Source organism: Tachysurus fulvidraco, chromosome 9 (assembly GCF_022655615.1).
Source record: "Tachysurus fulvidraco isolate hzauxx_2018 chromosome 9, HZAU_PFXX_2.0, whole genome shotgun sequence".
In the NCBI taxonomy this organism is placed as follows: Eukaryota; Metazoa; Chordata; class Actinopteri; order Siluriformes; family Bagridae; genus Tachysurus; species Tachysurus fulvidraco.
In genome coordinates this window covers 3465796-3483222 of record NC_062526.1, presented here as the reverse complement: position 1 = coordinate 3483222, position 17427 = coordinate 3465796, and the positions used below count along the sequence as shown (strand labels likewise).

Sequence of the window (17427 nt, the reverse complement as noted above, 5' to 3'; positions counted from 1 at the left end):
GGACTGCTGTCAAGCCTCAAGCAAGCTCCATTTAACAAGCCGCAGGACGGAGGGACAGACACATAGATGAGCCGAGGGCTGGCAATATGCTAGAAACCTAGCCATGCTTCTATCTCTATTCAACACATTGTACATTCCTGCCCATTAGCTGTTATTAAGGAAAGTATGGATGTAATAGAATAGCAAAATGTATTTTCATTGTATTTGAAACAAATGTTCATGTTACTTAGTACTTCATATTACCGTGTTGCCTGATGGAACCTACAGTATGAAAATTTCTTGGTTACCTAGCATGTACTGTACCTCCTAGCTCATATTGCGTAAATTACACTGATTATTAGGTTTCAGGAGATCTGATCTAAATACAACCCTCCAAATCTTCAAAAAGATCAAGGGATTTATATCTAACCTCCTCCTGACCAATGTGACAAAGGTACGAAGAGACCCGTCAGAGCACTTGACGTTCTTTAGACAGCTAAAAGGTCAAACCTTTATGCCATGCAGGAATCTGATTAGTTCCTCCACTCCTGTTAATGCCAGCTAATTTTTTTCCAGGCCCACTACTGTGTTTAATTTATTATCGTTCCCAATTGCCCGTGTCCTCATGGTTGACTGGCTGATAGAAGGGAATGAGTCCCATGACGAAGATTTCTGCTGGTAGTGCTTTTCTAACCGGAAAGCTACAGCTAGCAATTTTAAAGGGGTTGTGCAGTGAAGAAAATATTGGTAACGAATTTGAAGGCTGTTACCAAATCCAAATCCAAATTGTTGCGTGTATGGGTTCGGATAAACATGCAAATGTAAAGGGGAAGTTGATTCGAAAAATCTGAAACACTTATAATCCCATTGCCTGAAACTGTTTTCTGGAATACAAGATAAAAAAATCGATAGAAGCTCTTTAACAGATTGCTTGACACTCTAATGGAAAGGGTATATAGTAGTATCCCATCAGTATGATACTAAACCTTGACATACCTTAAGATGACACACAAACCCAAAATGAAACCTGATATACACAGACTGACCCATACTTCTCTGTCCTCTTTCTGCAGGAGGTCGACTCTTCTGCCTGGTGCTATGGCTGAATGTTGTTCCAGTGTTGAATGGCTGCCCGGCAAAGTGTGTGTGCTACAGTGAGCCAAAACCGACCATGGCTTGTCAGCAGCAAGGCCTGTTCACCATTCCTACCGAAATCCCTGTCCGTAGCCAGCGGATATTCCTCCAGAGCAACAAACTCACAGTGGTCCGTTCCACCAGCTTTAGCTCTGTGCATAATCTCACCGTCCTCTGGATGTACTCCAACAACATCAGCCACATTGAGTCTGGGGCCTTCTATGGCCTGGAGAGACTTGAAGAGCTGGATATTGGTGATAACAGTAACCTACGGATCATCAGTCCCTCTGCCTTCCGAGGCCTGACGAAGCTGCATACTTTGCACCTGCACAGATGTGGACTGTCTGAACTTCCTATTGGAGTGTTTCATGGACTCTATTCACTTCAGTACCTGTTTTTGCAGGACAACAACCTGTTAGCCCTACATGATGACACTTTTGTGGAACTGGCCAACCTAACCTACCTGTTCCTACACAACAACAAGATCAAGGTGGTGACAGACCACATGCTAAGAGGGTTGATCCACCTTGACCGCTTGCTCCTGCATCAAAACCGCATCGTTCATGTACAGCAGCAGGCTTTCAACGATCTTGGGAAGCTCACTACGCTGTTTTTGTTTTTCAACAATCTCACTATGTTGAGTGGCGAAACGATGGAACCCTTGGCATCACTCCAGTATTTACGTCTCAACGGTAACCAGTGGATTTGTGACTGCCGAGCTAAGCCTCTGTGGGATTGGTTCAAACGCTTCAAAGGTTCCAGCTCTGATCTCGAATGCCACCTGCCAGTCACTCTAGTGGGGAAGGACCTGAAACGACTTAAAAGTAATGACCTGGAAGGATGTATCGAGACCAACCCTCACTCTGGAAAGTTCCTGTCCTTTGACGACCCCTTGGGAGAGAGTATTCCAAGATGCTGCCTTTCAGATAATGACAAATCCTCCATCATTTCCAGCAAGACCCTTCCTGACCCCTCGTCTTATAACAGCCGTCAAATCACAAACAACCCCCAGAAGGAGAAGGAGAACATTTCGAAGACAAAGGTCTTAGAAACGGAACGGTTAAAGAACGAAACTCGCAGCAAGCAAGGAGTAAGTCTCAACGATGGGCCATTGGCAACCCTTTCCAACAACCTAGATCAGTCCCTGGACAAACTCAACCCAGACCTGTTGGATATGGAACCTTCAACAGCACCTAAAAGGAAAAAAAAATGTTCAAAAAAGCCCAAATCAGATCAGTCATGTCTGAAGGGTCACGGATCCCCTCTTAGAGCATTGGGCTTTCTCTTTTTTCCCCTGTTCTTGTTGTCCTTAACCATGTCTTAGTTTAAAGTGGACCAAATTCTCGGATCAGTTTTGCTCATGACAATGGCACAAAAAATACCTTCGATAACCTATAGTCACAGGCAGAGACTGTAGAATGGGTTCGAGGTTAACCTGCACGGTTGAGAATGAACAAATTATAAAGCTAAAGACACATTTAAAGAAATGGATGCCTTTACAAAACCCATATGATTTAATGTATATAAAAACTCAGTGCCCAAATGTTTGTTCTATGTAAACTTTAAATGTGCCGTGTTTAAGCAACACCGCAGAGAGAGTCCTCTTCCCCTTTACCCGCAAAAGCTTACACTGACCAGAAAGTGACTACCGAAAAAACACACTTAAAAAAAAAAATCGTAAGAAAAAAAAAAAGAATGATCTTAAAACGAAAACCAGAGAGCCGAAAGCACACGAGAATGTCGAAAGGTGCGAGACGAAGATTTCCGTCGCCAGTGTTATTCTTCAAAGAGTGATACATTCGTTCAATACTGTTATGTTTTTTATGTTTATAAGTATTTCTGTAAAGATTAAAACGTTTATTTCTCCCTAAAACATGCAGCATTCTGTCTGCGTCACAACATGATTTTTACAGGTGGCAACCGTCAACGGAATGCTGTCTATCTATCTGTTCACTGAGATTGCGATGGAATTATAGATATGCATTTTATTTTACTGGTGTACAAGCATAAATATATTACAAATAAAATATCTCATTTTGTATAGACGCTTTTTTATTACGCACCCTGTCATTGCACGTTTCACCTGCTGTCCGGCAGAAGTAAAAAAATTTTTAAAAAATTACGTTTCCATATAAATACAGAAATGTGTCATTAGAAGCCTGTGTAATCAAATCAGCAAACCTTGACAGGAAAAAAAAAATCAGATCCATCTTCAAGGAAGTGAGAAGGAGAAGAACAAACGTTCAATTTTATGTGCTTCATTATGTCTAGAATTAGGTTCATTAAAGAGCCCAAACAGAACTGATAATGAATGAAGTCATATAAAAGTAATGTGACGGTATAGGAAAATAATCAATGATGAGGTGTCATAATGTAGTCCAATGAGAAGTGGAGGTCTTTGAACATTTCCGAGTTTTGTTTTACAAACCAATAAATTTTATGATTTTTTAATTTTTTTTTTGTTTCATAATTCTTGAGTTTTGGAACTACTTTAAGCCAAATTAAGAACAGCATTCACTAAATTCAAGGGGTTTTGTTACCATGACGTAAAGTGGGCGTGTTTCTGGAGGTCTTCGGAAAAACGCACTCTTTCAAAAAAAAAAAAAAAAAAAGAGTATACTACGAAGGACAAAACAGTCATACAGGTAGATTTATTTTAGTAAACAAATAAACAACCGAAAACTACCGTTATGGTTAGGGTTAGGGATAGATGATCAAATAGGCCACGCCTACCCGATGACGCAATATATGTTACACTGTTCTGAAATCCCTGGAAATAAGTGCATCCCAATTAAGAACTCCTTTAAGACAAACTGGTTCCTGTTTTCACTAAAAACTTCGTTCAAAGACCTTTGCAAATCTCGATTCTGAAACTGAAGGTCTTCCATAATTCTGTTACTGGTTTTACCAGTACATAAACAAATGAAGAAGTCAGGACCCTGTTGGCTTTTAGTGTATGAGGTGTGTTTTGGATAACCATACACAGAATTTTAGGTTTGGAAAAAAATGAGCCGTTTAGGTGTTTTCGTGGAGCTTTTCTATGAATATATTGCCCCTAGTAGGGCAGGTAAAAACAGAAATACTTATGAAGCACTTCAAAGTCTCAAAGCCTTGAAAAAGTGTCTACTTTCATATGAACTTCATATTAACCACCACAGTAGAGTGTGGCGTTGGACATGACAAAGACATTCGATGTTGAACATGGACACCATAAAATAGTACACATTAATATGTCCACGATCCAAGCTATTGTAAGTAAGCTGTTTTGTGCACATTAATATGTCCACTATCCAAGCTATTGTTAGTAAGCTGTTTCTATGGAAACAATGACATGGAGGGAATTCATATAAACCTAACATTCACGGTACAGCCAGAATTCCTTTTCAGAGCTCGACTGTTCAATGAACGTAGTCCAGACTTTCTGTTCCGAGAACTAAGCGGTGGAATAATTAGAAAGTCGATAATGACAAGCAACATGGCTTGTCTGAGGTCCGTACTGTACGTTGTATTACTATGCTAGTTAATCATCACATGCAAAGGCATATATGCCAAAGTGCTCCATTCTGTTTATTAGGAGCTGCCGTGTCTATAGGTCCTTATTTCTAACTATCCACTGGCCAGAATCTAATTGAACTAATTAGCTACTCTTCTCTACTAATTAATTGAGCTCTTTGGTTATAAAAAGGTTGAAACACACTCGAGACCTCCAGCGAGTACCTAGACGCGAGGATGTCGGCTCTTTAATGCCGATGTAAATGAAGAACCTCCATTTTCTCCAAACAAAATTGCTTGCACCTGGCACTCGAGGTCTAAAATAACCTTAATTACGACATTTATGCGAATTTATTTAGCATTATTTAGCACACATCATTTCCTAGCATGCATAATGTCCAGCGTTATACATTTTTGAGTCATTCTCTCAGCATGATATTACCAGTTATCGCATTTTCCAGAGACATATAATGCGAGCCGACATCGGACTTCATTTAATCGACAAAATCGCTACGTGATCGATTAAAGCAGTGACACACTGGTCAGAATTCCTACACATTACCACTTCCTTCCACCTGCCACGAACCCTCGGTCTCCTGAAGGTTAATGAATGTGTTATATTTCAACACATGGCATCTCAATATAAACTCACTTTAACATTTAGCTATATGGTGTTTTCAAAAGTATTGGCACGCCACAGTTATTGGGCCTCATTTTTCAAGGTTTTTTTTTTTTTTTTTTTTTTTTTATCTATTTCCCCCTTACACAGAGTTGACTTTTTAGGCTAAGTAATTTGTTTTCTGCTTTAAGTCAGATCACTGCTTAAGTGTTAATTATGCACACTTTGTTCTAGCCCTGTGGTGTGAATTTAACAATTCGAGCATTTCAAAACAGCATGTTTCTTATGTTCGAATTTAATTAAACATTGCTGTGTCCCTGCTACTTGCAGGGAAAATCTTAGTATTGTCACACATTTCTAATTTTATTTGGTATTTAGGAATTTATTTCATTTTTTACCCCCATCGGTCAAACCTTATTAAACATCACCGAATACTTAATAATGCTCTAGTTCTCTTGTGTTTTTGCAATTTTGCCACACTTGTTATTTCTCCCAGTTTGGATTGAGATTCAGTCTCCAACATGAACGTCTTCATAAGCCGATGTACACACAGAAAACACACTGCGACGGCCCAGGCTCTTCTCCTCTCCACTCCCTGAAACAGATGGCGTGTCTTGCTGTGATAGGCTCATTGTTTGCGGATGATGACCCACTGCTTTGTCAAATCTGGCCATGGCTCAAGTCCCTGTCCTCCACATTTTTCTACTTATGCTCGTCCTGCTTTGTGGGACTTTGCCTTGAGACGGAGCACGGGTTATTATAGAGGCCGGATGAGGTTTAGCCAGAAATCCTGTTGCTTAATTACCGTAGCTCTTATCACCGACGTTTCTAAGATGGCACAAGGTAAGAAATATGGTAAGTAAAAATGTCTAGCTTTGGATCAGATCAAGGATTCAGACGTGAAGGACCTTAAAAACAAGTTTATGGCATTTTACACTCTATAAGTTGTTCAAGTTGTTCAAAATTCAAATTGTTCTTAATCATGACCGAAATTATATTATTGGGTCCAATACCCGAGACTGAGATCAAGTCCACGTACAAACGCTGTTATGTCCAAGACAAATCCAAGTCGATACAGAAAACGTTGGAAGCCCAAACTAATGACTGGTCTTAAAGCCTTAATGACATGACTTCCTGAATTTTAAATGTAACAAACTAGAACAACGAAGACTTTTATCATGGCTATATGCAGTAGACTGAAAAGGCTCATAGACCATACAGGTAACACAATCAATAAAATGGATAACAAAATAAAATACAAACAGAATTATAATTGTAAATAATTACAGAATTCTCTCTAAGTTGAGCTGGAGGACTGATCGGTCATCCGGTTCTTTCCCATGGATGTGATCTTACAAGTATTTAAAGAAAAAACGCATGCATTTCAAACACGTGCATACTTTACATCATCCTTTCTGCACGTATCAGGTAAATAACATTAAATTTTAATAAATCCTCTGCAATGCTTTCCATTTTGTCTCTTCCTGCCAACAATAACTACATTTTAGCTTGAGATTTAATCATTAAAATATAAATATTTAAAGGCGAGTCATGCATTATAGGTTATAAAAAAAAAGTACATTTTAGTTCCTTTGTTACCGAAATGAGGCATAAATCACATCTTCAACAGGAAGTTGCATCACCTGATTTGCCTGGAGATCCTGTGAAAAAGAAAAGTAAGATTATTATTTATTCAGTGATCCTTTTCAGTGGCAAGGTAGAATAGAATGTTTTAGAGATTGTGTATGAATTGTTAATAATAATAAAAAAAAAGATCATTAGAATGGTGTTAATGTCCTGAAAGCCACATTATGTGCATTTGCTAATTCTATGCCAACAGAAGCAACACAAAGGTCGTAAACTCTATCTTATAACTAACCGAATGCAAAATGCAGCAAAGAAACCTCCTAAATAAAGATGTGGATGTATTAATGAGGCTATATGTCATGTTCAGACTAATGGGATCTCTGTTCAGATTGTGATCCAGGTTCAGATTCATTTGTAGTTTGATTTATTTTGTATTACTTACTCTATAAGTCTTTAAAAGAGAAACTTTAAAGGAAAACGCTGTTAGAGGAATGACACACAATGTCTAAGGTTAGGGGCAGAAAAATGACAGATGACAAAAGTGTAAGTTTAATGTTTGTTAGGTTTGTATGAAAAAAGTTACAACTTTTATGATACCGTATATGATACCGAGTCTAGCATTGCTGACTGGAAATAGTTTATTAAATCATGAACGTAGATTTCTATCTGCCTTTACGCATGCGTGGAATAATTAGACTCACATTCTTCCTCATTATTATTATTATTATTGTTGTTGTTGTTGTTAATTATAATAATAATAATAATAATAATAATAATAACAATAATAATAATAACAACAACAAAAAACAATAATAATAATGATAATAATAATAATAACAATAATAATATTGTTATTATTATTATCATTATTATTATTGTTGTTATTATTATTATTATTATTATTATTATTATTATTGTTGTTGTTGTTGTTGTTGTTGTTGTTAATAAAAGTCTGAGACAGATGAAGTGAAGGTAAAGTAATTTTATTTAAGTGTTACTGACAGTCAGTTTGGCATGAGGAGAGGTAACTAGGAACAGAAACTAGTGTCCATGTCCAGCACTGGATGTCTTTGTGATGTCCCACTCCACATTGGCATGTCAGAGACTGGGACATTTCCCTGCCAGAGTACTAGGGGGCTGCTGTTCGATGGTCTTCGATATTGTCTCATACTGTATGTCTTCACCTGTGCTTGATTACTTCTGATGTGGTTTTCTATTTATACCCGTCCTCTTGTTTCGACTCTTTATCCATTCACCATGCTTGCAATTGTGTGCTGTCGCGCTCGGGTTTTGTTTCCGTGTAATGTGTAACTATGACTGTGCCTTTGTTCTTGTTATGCTATTAAGTTTGCAAGTACTCACATTTTGTTTTGTTATATGTTTTGCGTTGTATTCTGTCATGTCTTCATTTAATAAACCAGGGATAGCTTTCATCCTGCATATGGGTCTGGTTCAATACATTCACAAAGACCATCTGAAATCAGACACTATCTAACCTACTGGGGGAAATATAGTCATAGAAAAGTTCCAACAAGACAAAAACGGTTAGGCTTAGTAAATGGAGATATCAAACCCATTTCTGTTTTCTGAGATGCAGCACGATCTTGTTCATAAGCAGCTTAAATGAAACTAATTTTATATCAGAAAATAATTTGATAGGGACACGGTGGCTTAGTGGTTAGCACGTTTGCCTCACACCTCCAGGGTTGGAGGTTCGATTCCCTCCTCCGCCTTGTGTGTGTGGAGTTTGCATGTTCTCCCCGTGCCTCGGGGGTTTCCTCCGGGTACTCCGGTTTCCTCCCCCGGTCGGAAGACATGCATGGTAGGTTGATTGGCATCTCTGGAAAATTGTCCATAGTGTGTGAGTGTGTGAGTGAATGAGAGTGTGTGTGTGTATCCTGCCTCGATGCCCGATGATGCCTGGGATAGGCACAGGCTCCCCGTGACCCGAGGTACTTCAGATAAGCGGTAGAAAATGAATGAATGAAAAGAATTTGAATTTGATATGATCGGCTGTCGCAATGCATGTTGGGAGTTGGAGTTTGTGATTTTATTTGACAATGTTGTTTTCTTCTTCTTCTTCTTCTTCTTCTTCTTCTTCTTGTTATTATTATTATTTTACTTTTGTTAGACCTTGTGACATAACACATTGCATCCCCCTTTCCACATAGCTTTATTATTAACTATTAATTGATATTAGATTGTAGAAATGGTTTACTGTGTCAACCAGGCATCAGCGTAAAAATACTGACCGTAAAGGTAAAGCTGAAGCGTTTCATTTCCTGCTCTTAGAAAATATACATGTGTGTGCCAAATGAAAATAACTCCGATATAACCATTAAATGGAAGCTCTGTAAAGTAGAAGATGCTTTTAAACATATTGACTCATGTAGGCAGAGAGCCATCAGGGAGGCTGTGTGGTCTTGTTTCCTGTTTTTTCCCCATTTCTCTTTTTAAGAGTAAAGGTCATCGGCTGCTGCAGCATCGGTTCAGTTCGAAAAAAACCCAATCTGACATTCAAGAGTTTTCTTTTTTACATTCTTCCTAGTTTTCATTGGTGCTTCTTCATCTAGTAAGAATCTACTGTATATTAGCTGCTAAGCTATGAAAGAGGAGCTGAAAGTTCGTGTTACGGCGTCTTTTATACGTAAGAGACGGTGGAAGACGTTAAAATAAATGGAGAAGAATCACATGAAATTGCTTTATATGGCGTCCTATGGATTAGATCTGTTGATGATGACAAGCAGAGGAATGGCAGTGGTGTAGAATGCAGTGGTACAGTGGTAATTATCAGAGTTTCACTGCCTGAAGCACACACACATACACACACACACACACACGTATATATATGGCTGTGTTTGCATCACGCGCTCCAGGCGTCTGCCGCTGCCATGAAGAAAAATTAAAATAAGGTAGTTTACACCACCCACTCCGCATATGTGACAGTATCTCCCATTATCATGCTTTCAGCAGACACGAACACAATAAAATGAGAGCAGTAAGCTTATTTCCTTTGAGAAGCTCTGTTTATTTCATCAACCATAATACTTAGTTTAATCCCAGAATCTTTTTTATTTCCTTTTAGGCCTTGTTCACAGGAAAAGAAAAAAGAGATCTTCAGCAACCTGTTTAAATATGAACTGCTGTCAGACCCTAAAATTTGCAAAAAACTTGACAAAAAAACAAATTCTATTTTATATATTTTTTTTAATTGTGTGTGTGTCAGTATTCCGTTCAGTATATACTGCATTCCTTTTAATATCTAATGCATTTCATTCAGTAGCTATTGCAAATGATTCAGTACCTACTTCAAATCGAATCAAATTTTATTTGTCACATGCACATACATACGGGGTACGACATGCGGTCGTACCCTGGAAGGAAGTCGTACTTCTTTCCATTCAGTATCTGCTGCAGTCCATTCAGTACCTAATGCATTCCATTCACTATTTACTGCATTCTGTTTAGTACCAAAAACATTCCATTCAGTATTTACTGTATTCTGTTTAGTACCAAAAACATTCCATTCACTATTTACTGCAATCTGTTTAGTACCAAAAACATTCCATTCAGTATTTACTGTATTCTGTTTAGTACCTACTGCACTCCATTCAGTACCCACTGCACTCCATTCAGTACCCATTGCACTCCATTCAGTACCCACTGCACTCCATTCAGTACCCACTGCTCTCCATTCAGTACCCACTGCTCTCCATTCAGTACCCACTGCACTCCATTCAGTACCCACTGCACTCCATTCAGTACCCACTGCACTCCATTCAGTACCCACTGCTCTCCATTCAGTACCCACTGCACTCCATTCAGTACCCACTGCTCTCCATTCAGTACCCACTGCACTCCATTCAGTACCCACTGCACTCCATTCAGTACCTACTGCACTCCATTCAGTACCCACTGTATTCCATTCAGTACCCACTGCACTCCATTCAGTACCCACTGTATTCCATTCAGTACCCACTGCACTCCATTCAGTACCCACTGTATTCCATTCAGTACCCACTGCACTCCATTCAGTACCTACTGCACTCCATTCAGTACCCACTGTATTCCATTCAGTACCCACTGCACTCCATTCAGTACCCACTGTATTCCATTCAGTACCCACTGCACTCCATTCAGTACCCACTGTATTCCATTCAGTACCCACTGCACTCCATTCAGTACCCACTGTATTCCATTCAGTACCCACTGTATTCCATTCAGTACCTACTGCACTCCATTCAGTACCCACTGTATTCCATTCAGTACCTACTGCACTCCATTCAGTACCCACTGCACTCCATTCAGTACCCACTGCTCTCCATTCAGTACCCACTGCACTCCATTCAGTACCTACTGCACTCCATTCAGTACCCACTGTATTCCATTCAGTACCCACTGCACTCCATTCAGTACCCACTGTATTCCATTCAGTACCCACTGCACTCCATTCAGTACCTACTGCACTCCATTCAGTACCTACTGCACTCCATTCAGTACCCACTGCACTCCATTCAGTATCCACTGCACTCCATGCAGTACCTACTGCACTCCATTCAGTACCCACTGCACTCCATGCAGTACCCACTGTATTCCATTCAGTACCAAAAGCATTCCATTCAGTACAGTATTTACTGTATCCATTCAGTACCTGCTGCTCGGATGTTCATACGGTACATACCTTGAAGTACAAGTGTGCAGCATAAATACAATCTGGACATACTGTACTACATCCACCATGTTGCCAGTGTCTTGTGATCTAGAACGTCATAATAACCGCACAATTTATAAAAAAATTTCTTAATTTAACAATTTACTCAGGCATTATACAAGAAGTAGGGTTTAATGCCTGAAGCTCTTCCATACCAGTCCCCCTGCATTAGAAGATAGCACAGTGTCCATCCGTTTCATACGGCAGAATCTCGGCAGAAGGAAGCAGCAGGATATCTGGATATTTCACACCTACTGTTTTATGAATACAGAGAATCCTGACATACAACTTACTGAATAGTACGGTAGGAGCGATATTTGGATGTAGCTATTTTTTTTTTAAATTAATTTATTTATTTATTCAAAATCTATATCTTTATTTTGCAGGCGCAAAACTATTACTGCTTGTCTGATATGAAAATTCTCATTTCGGGAAACTGTACTTTTTAAGCACTACAGTTTTTCTTTGAGGGGATTATGCTAATTTGGAAGAAAACAACAACAACAAAAAAAAACACATCAAAAGAAAAAAGAATATGAAAGAGTGATTGTTTCCTTCAAAGAAAAACATCTATTCTTTAAAAAAAAGTGTTAATACAAACATACCGCGATTGAATAGCCGACTTCCGATCGGTGTGGGGACTGTAAAACAAAGTGTTTGATTGGACGAGCCGTATTTCTCGGCTCGGCTAGTTTGTGATCTATGAGATGAACGGGGTTCACGGATATTGAGGGTGAGGTGAGGGAACCGGAAAGATTAAAGTACTAGGTGCCAGAGATGGGGGACTCGAGTCATACTGTATGACTTGACTCGAGTCAGACTAATCACAAATTTGAGACTTGCTTGACAAATATCAAAAAAAGACTCGACTTGACTTTGACTTGACATTCATGACTTGAGACTTGAATCGGACTTAAGTTAAATGACTCAGACATGGGGGACTCGACTTGACTCGAGTCAGACTTAAGTCGCAAATTTGAGACTTGAGACTTGTTTGACAAATATTAAAAAAAGATTTGACTTGACTTTGACTTGACATTCATGACTTGAGACTTGACTCGGACTTAAGTTAAATGACTCAGAGATGGGGACTCGACTTGACTCGAGTCAGACTTAAGTCACAAATTTGAGACTTGCTTGACAGATATCAAAAAAGACTCGACTTGACTTTGACTTGACATTCATGACTTGAGACTTGAATCTGACTTAAGTTAAATGACTCAGAGGTTGAGGACCTGACTTGACTTCGAGTCAAATTTAAGTCACAAATTTGAGACTTGCTTGACAAATATCAAAAAAAGACTCGACTTGACTTTGACTTGAGACTTACTTGTGACTTGCACATGTGTGACTTACTCCCACCTCTGTTAGGCGTCCCTGCATCACTCTCTTTAGGTGGAGGGTTAAATCCCACTGTACCACTATCACCTCTATCAGCTTATAGTCAGACCATTGTGGGTAATTTCAGAATATGAACATTGAACAACATGCCAATGAAAGACGTCTAAGCTAAAAATTCAGCTTAGAATCGTATTATAAAACAGATCTTGGATGCATTTAAAGGTCATGTGTTAATTATAAAGATTAATATGCAAGGATTTCAGGTGGAAAAAACCCCAATACTCATTTCATGTACAGCTAGATGATTGAACACTGGGGACTTCATATGAAAATCCCAGCAACAAGCCATCTTGATGATTAACTCGCCGAACAGGTAACTGAATTGCAAGGGCACAGGATCGGGTCAGCAAAAAAGATTTCACTGGACAGATTGTTCTTTTTTTTGTATACAGTACTTGTAGCAGTTGCAGTAATTGGGGTTGTGTGTGACGCACATCACTGGCTTTGCTAACGAGTAAAATTTGTGTTAGCAGATTTAGAAGTTAAAAAGGAACTACAAACAGAGACAAAGGCCCTAACATACACACAGCATGCACATAATTACAAAAACACCCACAATCTAGCCTGATCTGGTTATCTGACATTTCCAACAAGAACACTGATTTTTTGACTTGACATCAGCGTGAGATAAACCCTGTGGTCTTTCTGGAACTTTCTAGATGCTCCCTTCAGTCCTCATGTCACTCACAGTGTATTTTCCTCATTAGGCACTCCATGTTTATGCTCCTCATAATTATGAAAAGGAAAAAAATTAGCCCTAATTATCACCCCCCCCATCTGCACAGTCGCTCTAGCACGGATTAGCATCTCGGCACCGGAGTGCAGCATCATAGTGTCAGAAAGAAGTTCACGCTTGAGGATTTGAAATGCAAAGTTGCCATTTTAAGATTGGGAATTTGCATTAACAGGATCTGACAAGCTGATTTATGACCCCGGTAAACATAAGGCCACATTTAAGACTGGCTGACTTCTCTGGATTTTCTTAAAGGAAACACCAGAATCTATTTTTGTCTAAAGTCTTTGCTCTGAAGACATTTCAACTGGGCTCTGTATAAGAACAGAAAATGTAGTGGGTGTTTTACATCCTTTGTGGGTTTTTTTTTCCTTTCTCTTTTTCTGTCTCTTCCTAGCCTCATACCCAGTGCTTGCGATTGGCCTACAAAGCTGTCCATCTTATCCAACCAGTGCAATGTTTCAATGCTGGTGACCGATATGAGGATTTTACTGGGATCCGGAAGAAAACTGGCTGCTATATCAACACTCTGTACTCTTGACTTCTTATTTTTTTTAATTTTCTCTACAAAAAACATGTCCCCAGTCTGGTTCACTTTAGGTTAGTTATTTAGTTCATAACAAGAAGTATTGAACAAGACACATCCATACTTTATTCAATTTCCATTAATTATTTAGGGAAATGTGGGTCTTTCATCTACATTTTTATTGTGAGCCCCTTAGTGCAGTGGTCCCCAACCCGATACCGGTCCGTGGACCAAATGGTACCGGGCCGCCCAAGGAACATTAAATTATTTCCATTTTATTTACTGTGGTGTATTTCTCTCGGGTTTGTGCGACTTTCCATGGACGAGAGGTTAACCGGGAGCTGAGAGACGTCACCTAAAGCCGCACCGATACCGCGCATGCGCAAAATATCATGATATCGGGCCGGGTTTAGGTGACGTCTGGAGCTGAGCGGCTGCAAGCGGCAGTGGTGTTGTAGCTTTGGTGAAGAGAGAAGGTGTGTATCGCTCTTCTCTCTGTTCACCGGTACTTTGTCATGTTTAACAGTGCTTGGTGTACGTGTATATTGTGTTTGCTCAAATTTAACCCACAAATTAGCAAAAATGAGCACGAAACAGACGTCGTTAGAAAGTTAGAAACTCTGCCGGTGTTCTGGATTAAAGTCATGGCGGAATACCCTGAGATTGTCACCACAGCACTTAAATCCCTATCGCCATTTCTGACATGCTATCTGTGTGAAGAGGGGTTTTCTGCAGTGACGGCAACCAAAACAAACCAACGGAATAAACTGGACATAAGTAACACACTTCGGGTGTCATTGTCTCCTATTACCCCAGATGGAACCGTCTCGTTGCAAAGAAACAAGCTCAGGGTTCTCATTGATTTAGCATTGTAGTGAGTTAAAAAGGCATGTTTAAATACAATTAAATTAAAATTATTAATTTTAATTTAATTGTATACCCGCCACCCCCTCACCCCCAGCGTTGGGGACCACTGCCTTAGTGGACTCATACAGTATGTGCTATGTGCAGGTATAAAGACAAACAATTATAACACTTATACTTTGCCTTTAACAAAGACACACCAGGGTTTAAATGTAGGAACTAATTCAGTGGAAAACTCAAACCTTCACCTGTGAGGGAAATAACCTGTGGCAAGACAAGGGTGGAGACGAGATCAGAATTAAAACACATGGAAACAAACAAACTCAGACCAATTTGCTCAGTATGAGGGGAAGATTCCTGTCACAGATACACAGGTATTCAGTATTATGAACCATGCCTAAAACTGTATAGATAAAATTCAACATTTACCCTTTAGACATCTTTAGACATCAGTTATAACTTTGAATCAAGCAGTTTTGCTGAGTGCTTGCGATTGTTCACATTAACATTTAGTATAGACCATTTTTGAGGCTTTCAGATTTTGTACATACTTAACAATTCGTTACTTGACCTTAACTTCGTCAAAACAACGTACTGCACTAAGCTAGCAGCTGCTGTTGTTTATTAATGTGCTTGAACAGAATTACAGGAATTCAAAACGCACTGGTTTGTTAGGTCAGAAATCAAGACATAAGTGGACCGTTCCAGCTCAATTTTCCAAAACATGCACATGCATATCTGTCTCATCTGTTTGATTACATCGTGAAATATTAATAATGTGCAGATATTTCCTTCCTGCCACCCTGGTTCTGGGGGCTAAAACACACTCCTTTCACACTTATCTCTGTTTTCTACAGTATACTAAATGTCATTTCCCTCATTCGGTTGGAGAATTGTGTAGCCTGAGATAGCAAACGTGTGTACATACTGTAGCTTGAAGCTTTGAAAAGCTTGAGGACCGAAGAAGATTTCAGAATCACAGGACACCAGGACTGGATTTCATTAACTATGTATGAACGTGCCAAATCCCAAAGCAAAAACCTGTTCTGAAGAACACAGTCTGTGACAGGGATGGGTCAAAGATGCTGAATAGAAAATGAAATATGTCTACACTGGTTGGAACTTAAATAAATGCATTCATGAGGTGTGGGAGTACGGGCGGGTGGGTGTTGGTGGTTTGGTGGTGAGTGTTTTGTGAGTAACGACTGCAGGAGCAGCGAAGGTAATGCTACAGGGACAGAGCAAAACAGTTGCAGATATCGAAGTGCAAGAAAAAGGTACTAGCCACCGTATAATTAAATGTCAGGTGGGGAGAAAGAAACCTAGTATCACCAGAATGCAGGTATTACACATCACATCACACACACACACTGTGAATACAATGGATGTTTGCATGTGCCAAATGGATAAGACATACACATTTTAGCTGTCAGGGTATTGGTTTCAAACGACTGCTTCAGTACACTCGAAATACGCCCAGAGCAGTGACAAACCAAACCTATGTTGTAAATTTAGCATGGTTTCTGCTGGTTTCTCACACGCCGTGTGCCCCGGTGTTGTACTTAACATGACACCATCAACCTTTCTTCGCTGCTCAGAAATCTAGAGCACTTAAATTATATACAAGACAAAAAGTAGTAGACTAACAAGTTTGAGATCAGGTACATAAACAAGACAGACTGACGAGTCAAGTTAAAACAAACCAATAGTTCCCGATGAAGACAAATTAGTGACAAGTTATATCCAAAGTCAAGTCCCAAGTAAAGACAGGCAGGTCCTATGTCAAGACATATCTAAGGACAATATTAAGTAGTTTAGATAATATCTAAATTACAACTTTCATTCACTCGTTCATTCATTTTCTACCGCTTATCCGAACTACCTCGGGTCACGGGGAGCCTGTGCCTATCTCAGGCGTCATCGGGCGTCAAGGCAGGATACACCCTGGACACAGTGCCAACCCATCGCAGGGCACACACACACTCTCATTCACTCACACACGACAGACAATTTTCCAGAGATGCCAGTCAACCTACCATGCATGTCTTTGGACCGGGGGAGGAAACCGGAGTACCCGGAGAAAACCCCCGAGGCACGGGGAGAACATGCAAACTCCACACACACAAGGCGGAGGCGGGAATCGAACCCCCGACCCTTAAGGTGTGAGACAAACGTGCTAACCACTAAGCCACCATGCCCCCCCCATTAGAACTTATTTAATTTATTTAATTAATTTATTTTTAACAAAGGATCATGAAATATCTGCACATAGAAACCTTGATGATGAAACAAGATGAGTCACATGTCAGGTCCATAATAGAGAAGTGGTCGATCGGGTCCCAAGTGAAGACAAAGTCCAAACTCAAGTCCCACTAGCAACG

The 17427-nt window shown here is 39.7% G+C and overlaps 2 protein-coding genes across 2 annotated transcripts in view; both read left to right on the top strand.

Moving 5' to 3' along the window:
- The window catches only part of rtn4r (reticulon 4 receptor), a 72783-nt gene extending 69295 nt beyond the window's left edge, over nucleotides 1-3488 (top strand). Inside the window, exon 2 of the mRNA XM_027162949.2 lies at nucleotides 1053-3488. Coding sequence (XP_027018750.1) covers nucleotides 1053-2437 — 1385 coding nt within the window. The 3' untranslated portion in view covers nucleotides 2438-3488. The remainder of the gene's footprint in view (nucleotides 1-1052) is intronic.
- A 5927-nt stretch (nucleotides 3489-9415) lies between these two features.
- LOC113653267 (dynein heavy chain) lies at nucleotides 9416-11497 on the top strand. The gene is given in 2 exon segments (XM_047818667.1): nucleotides 9416-9433; nucleotides 10385-11497. Coding segments are annotated over 2 exon segments (1131 nt in total).
- The last annotated feature ends 5930 nt before the right edge of the window (nucleotides 11498-17427 follow it).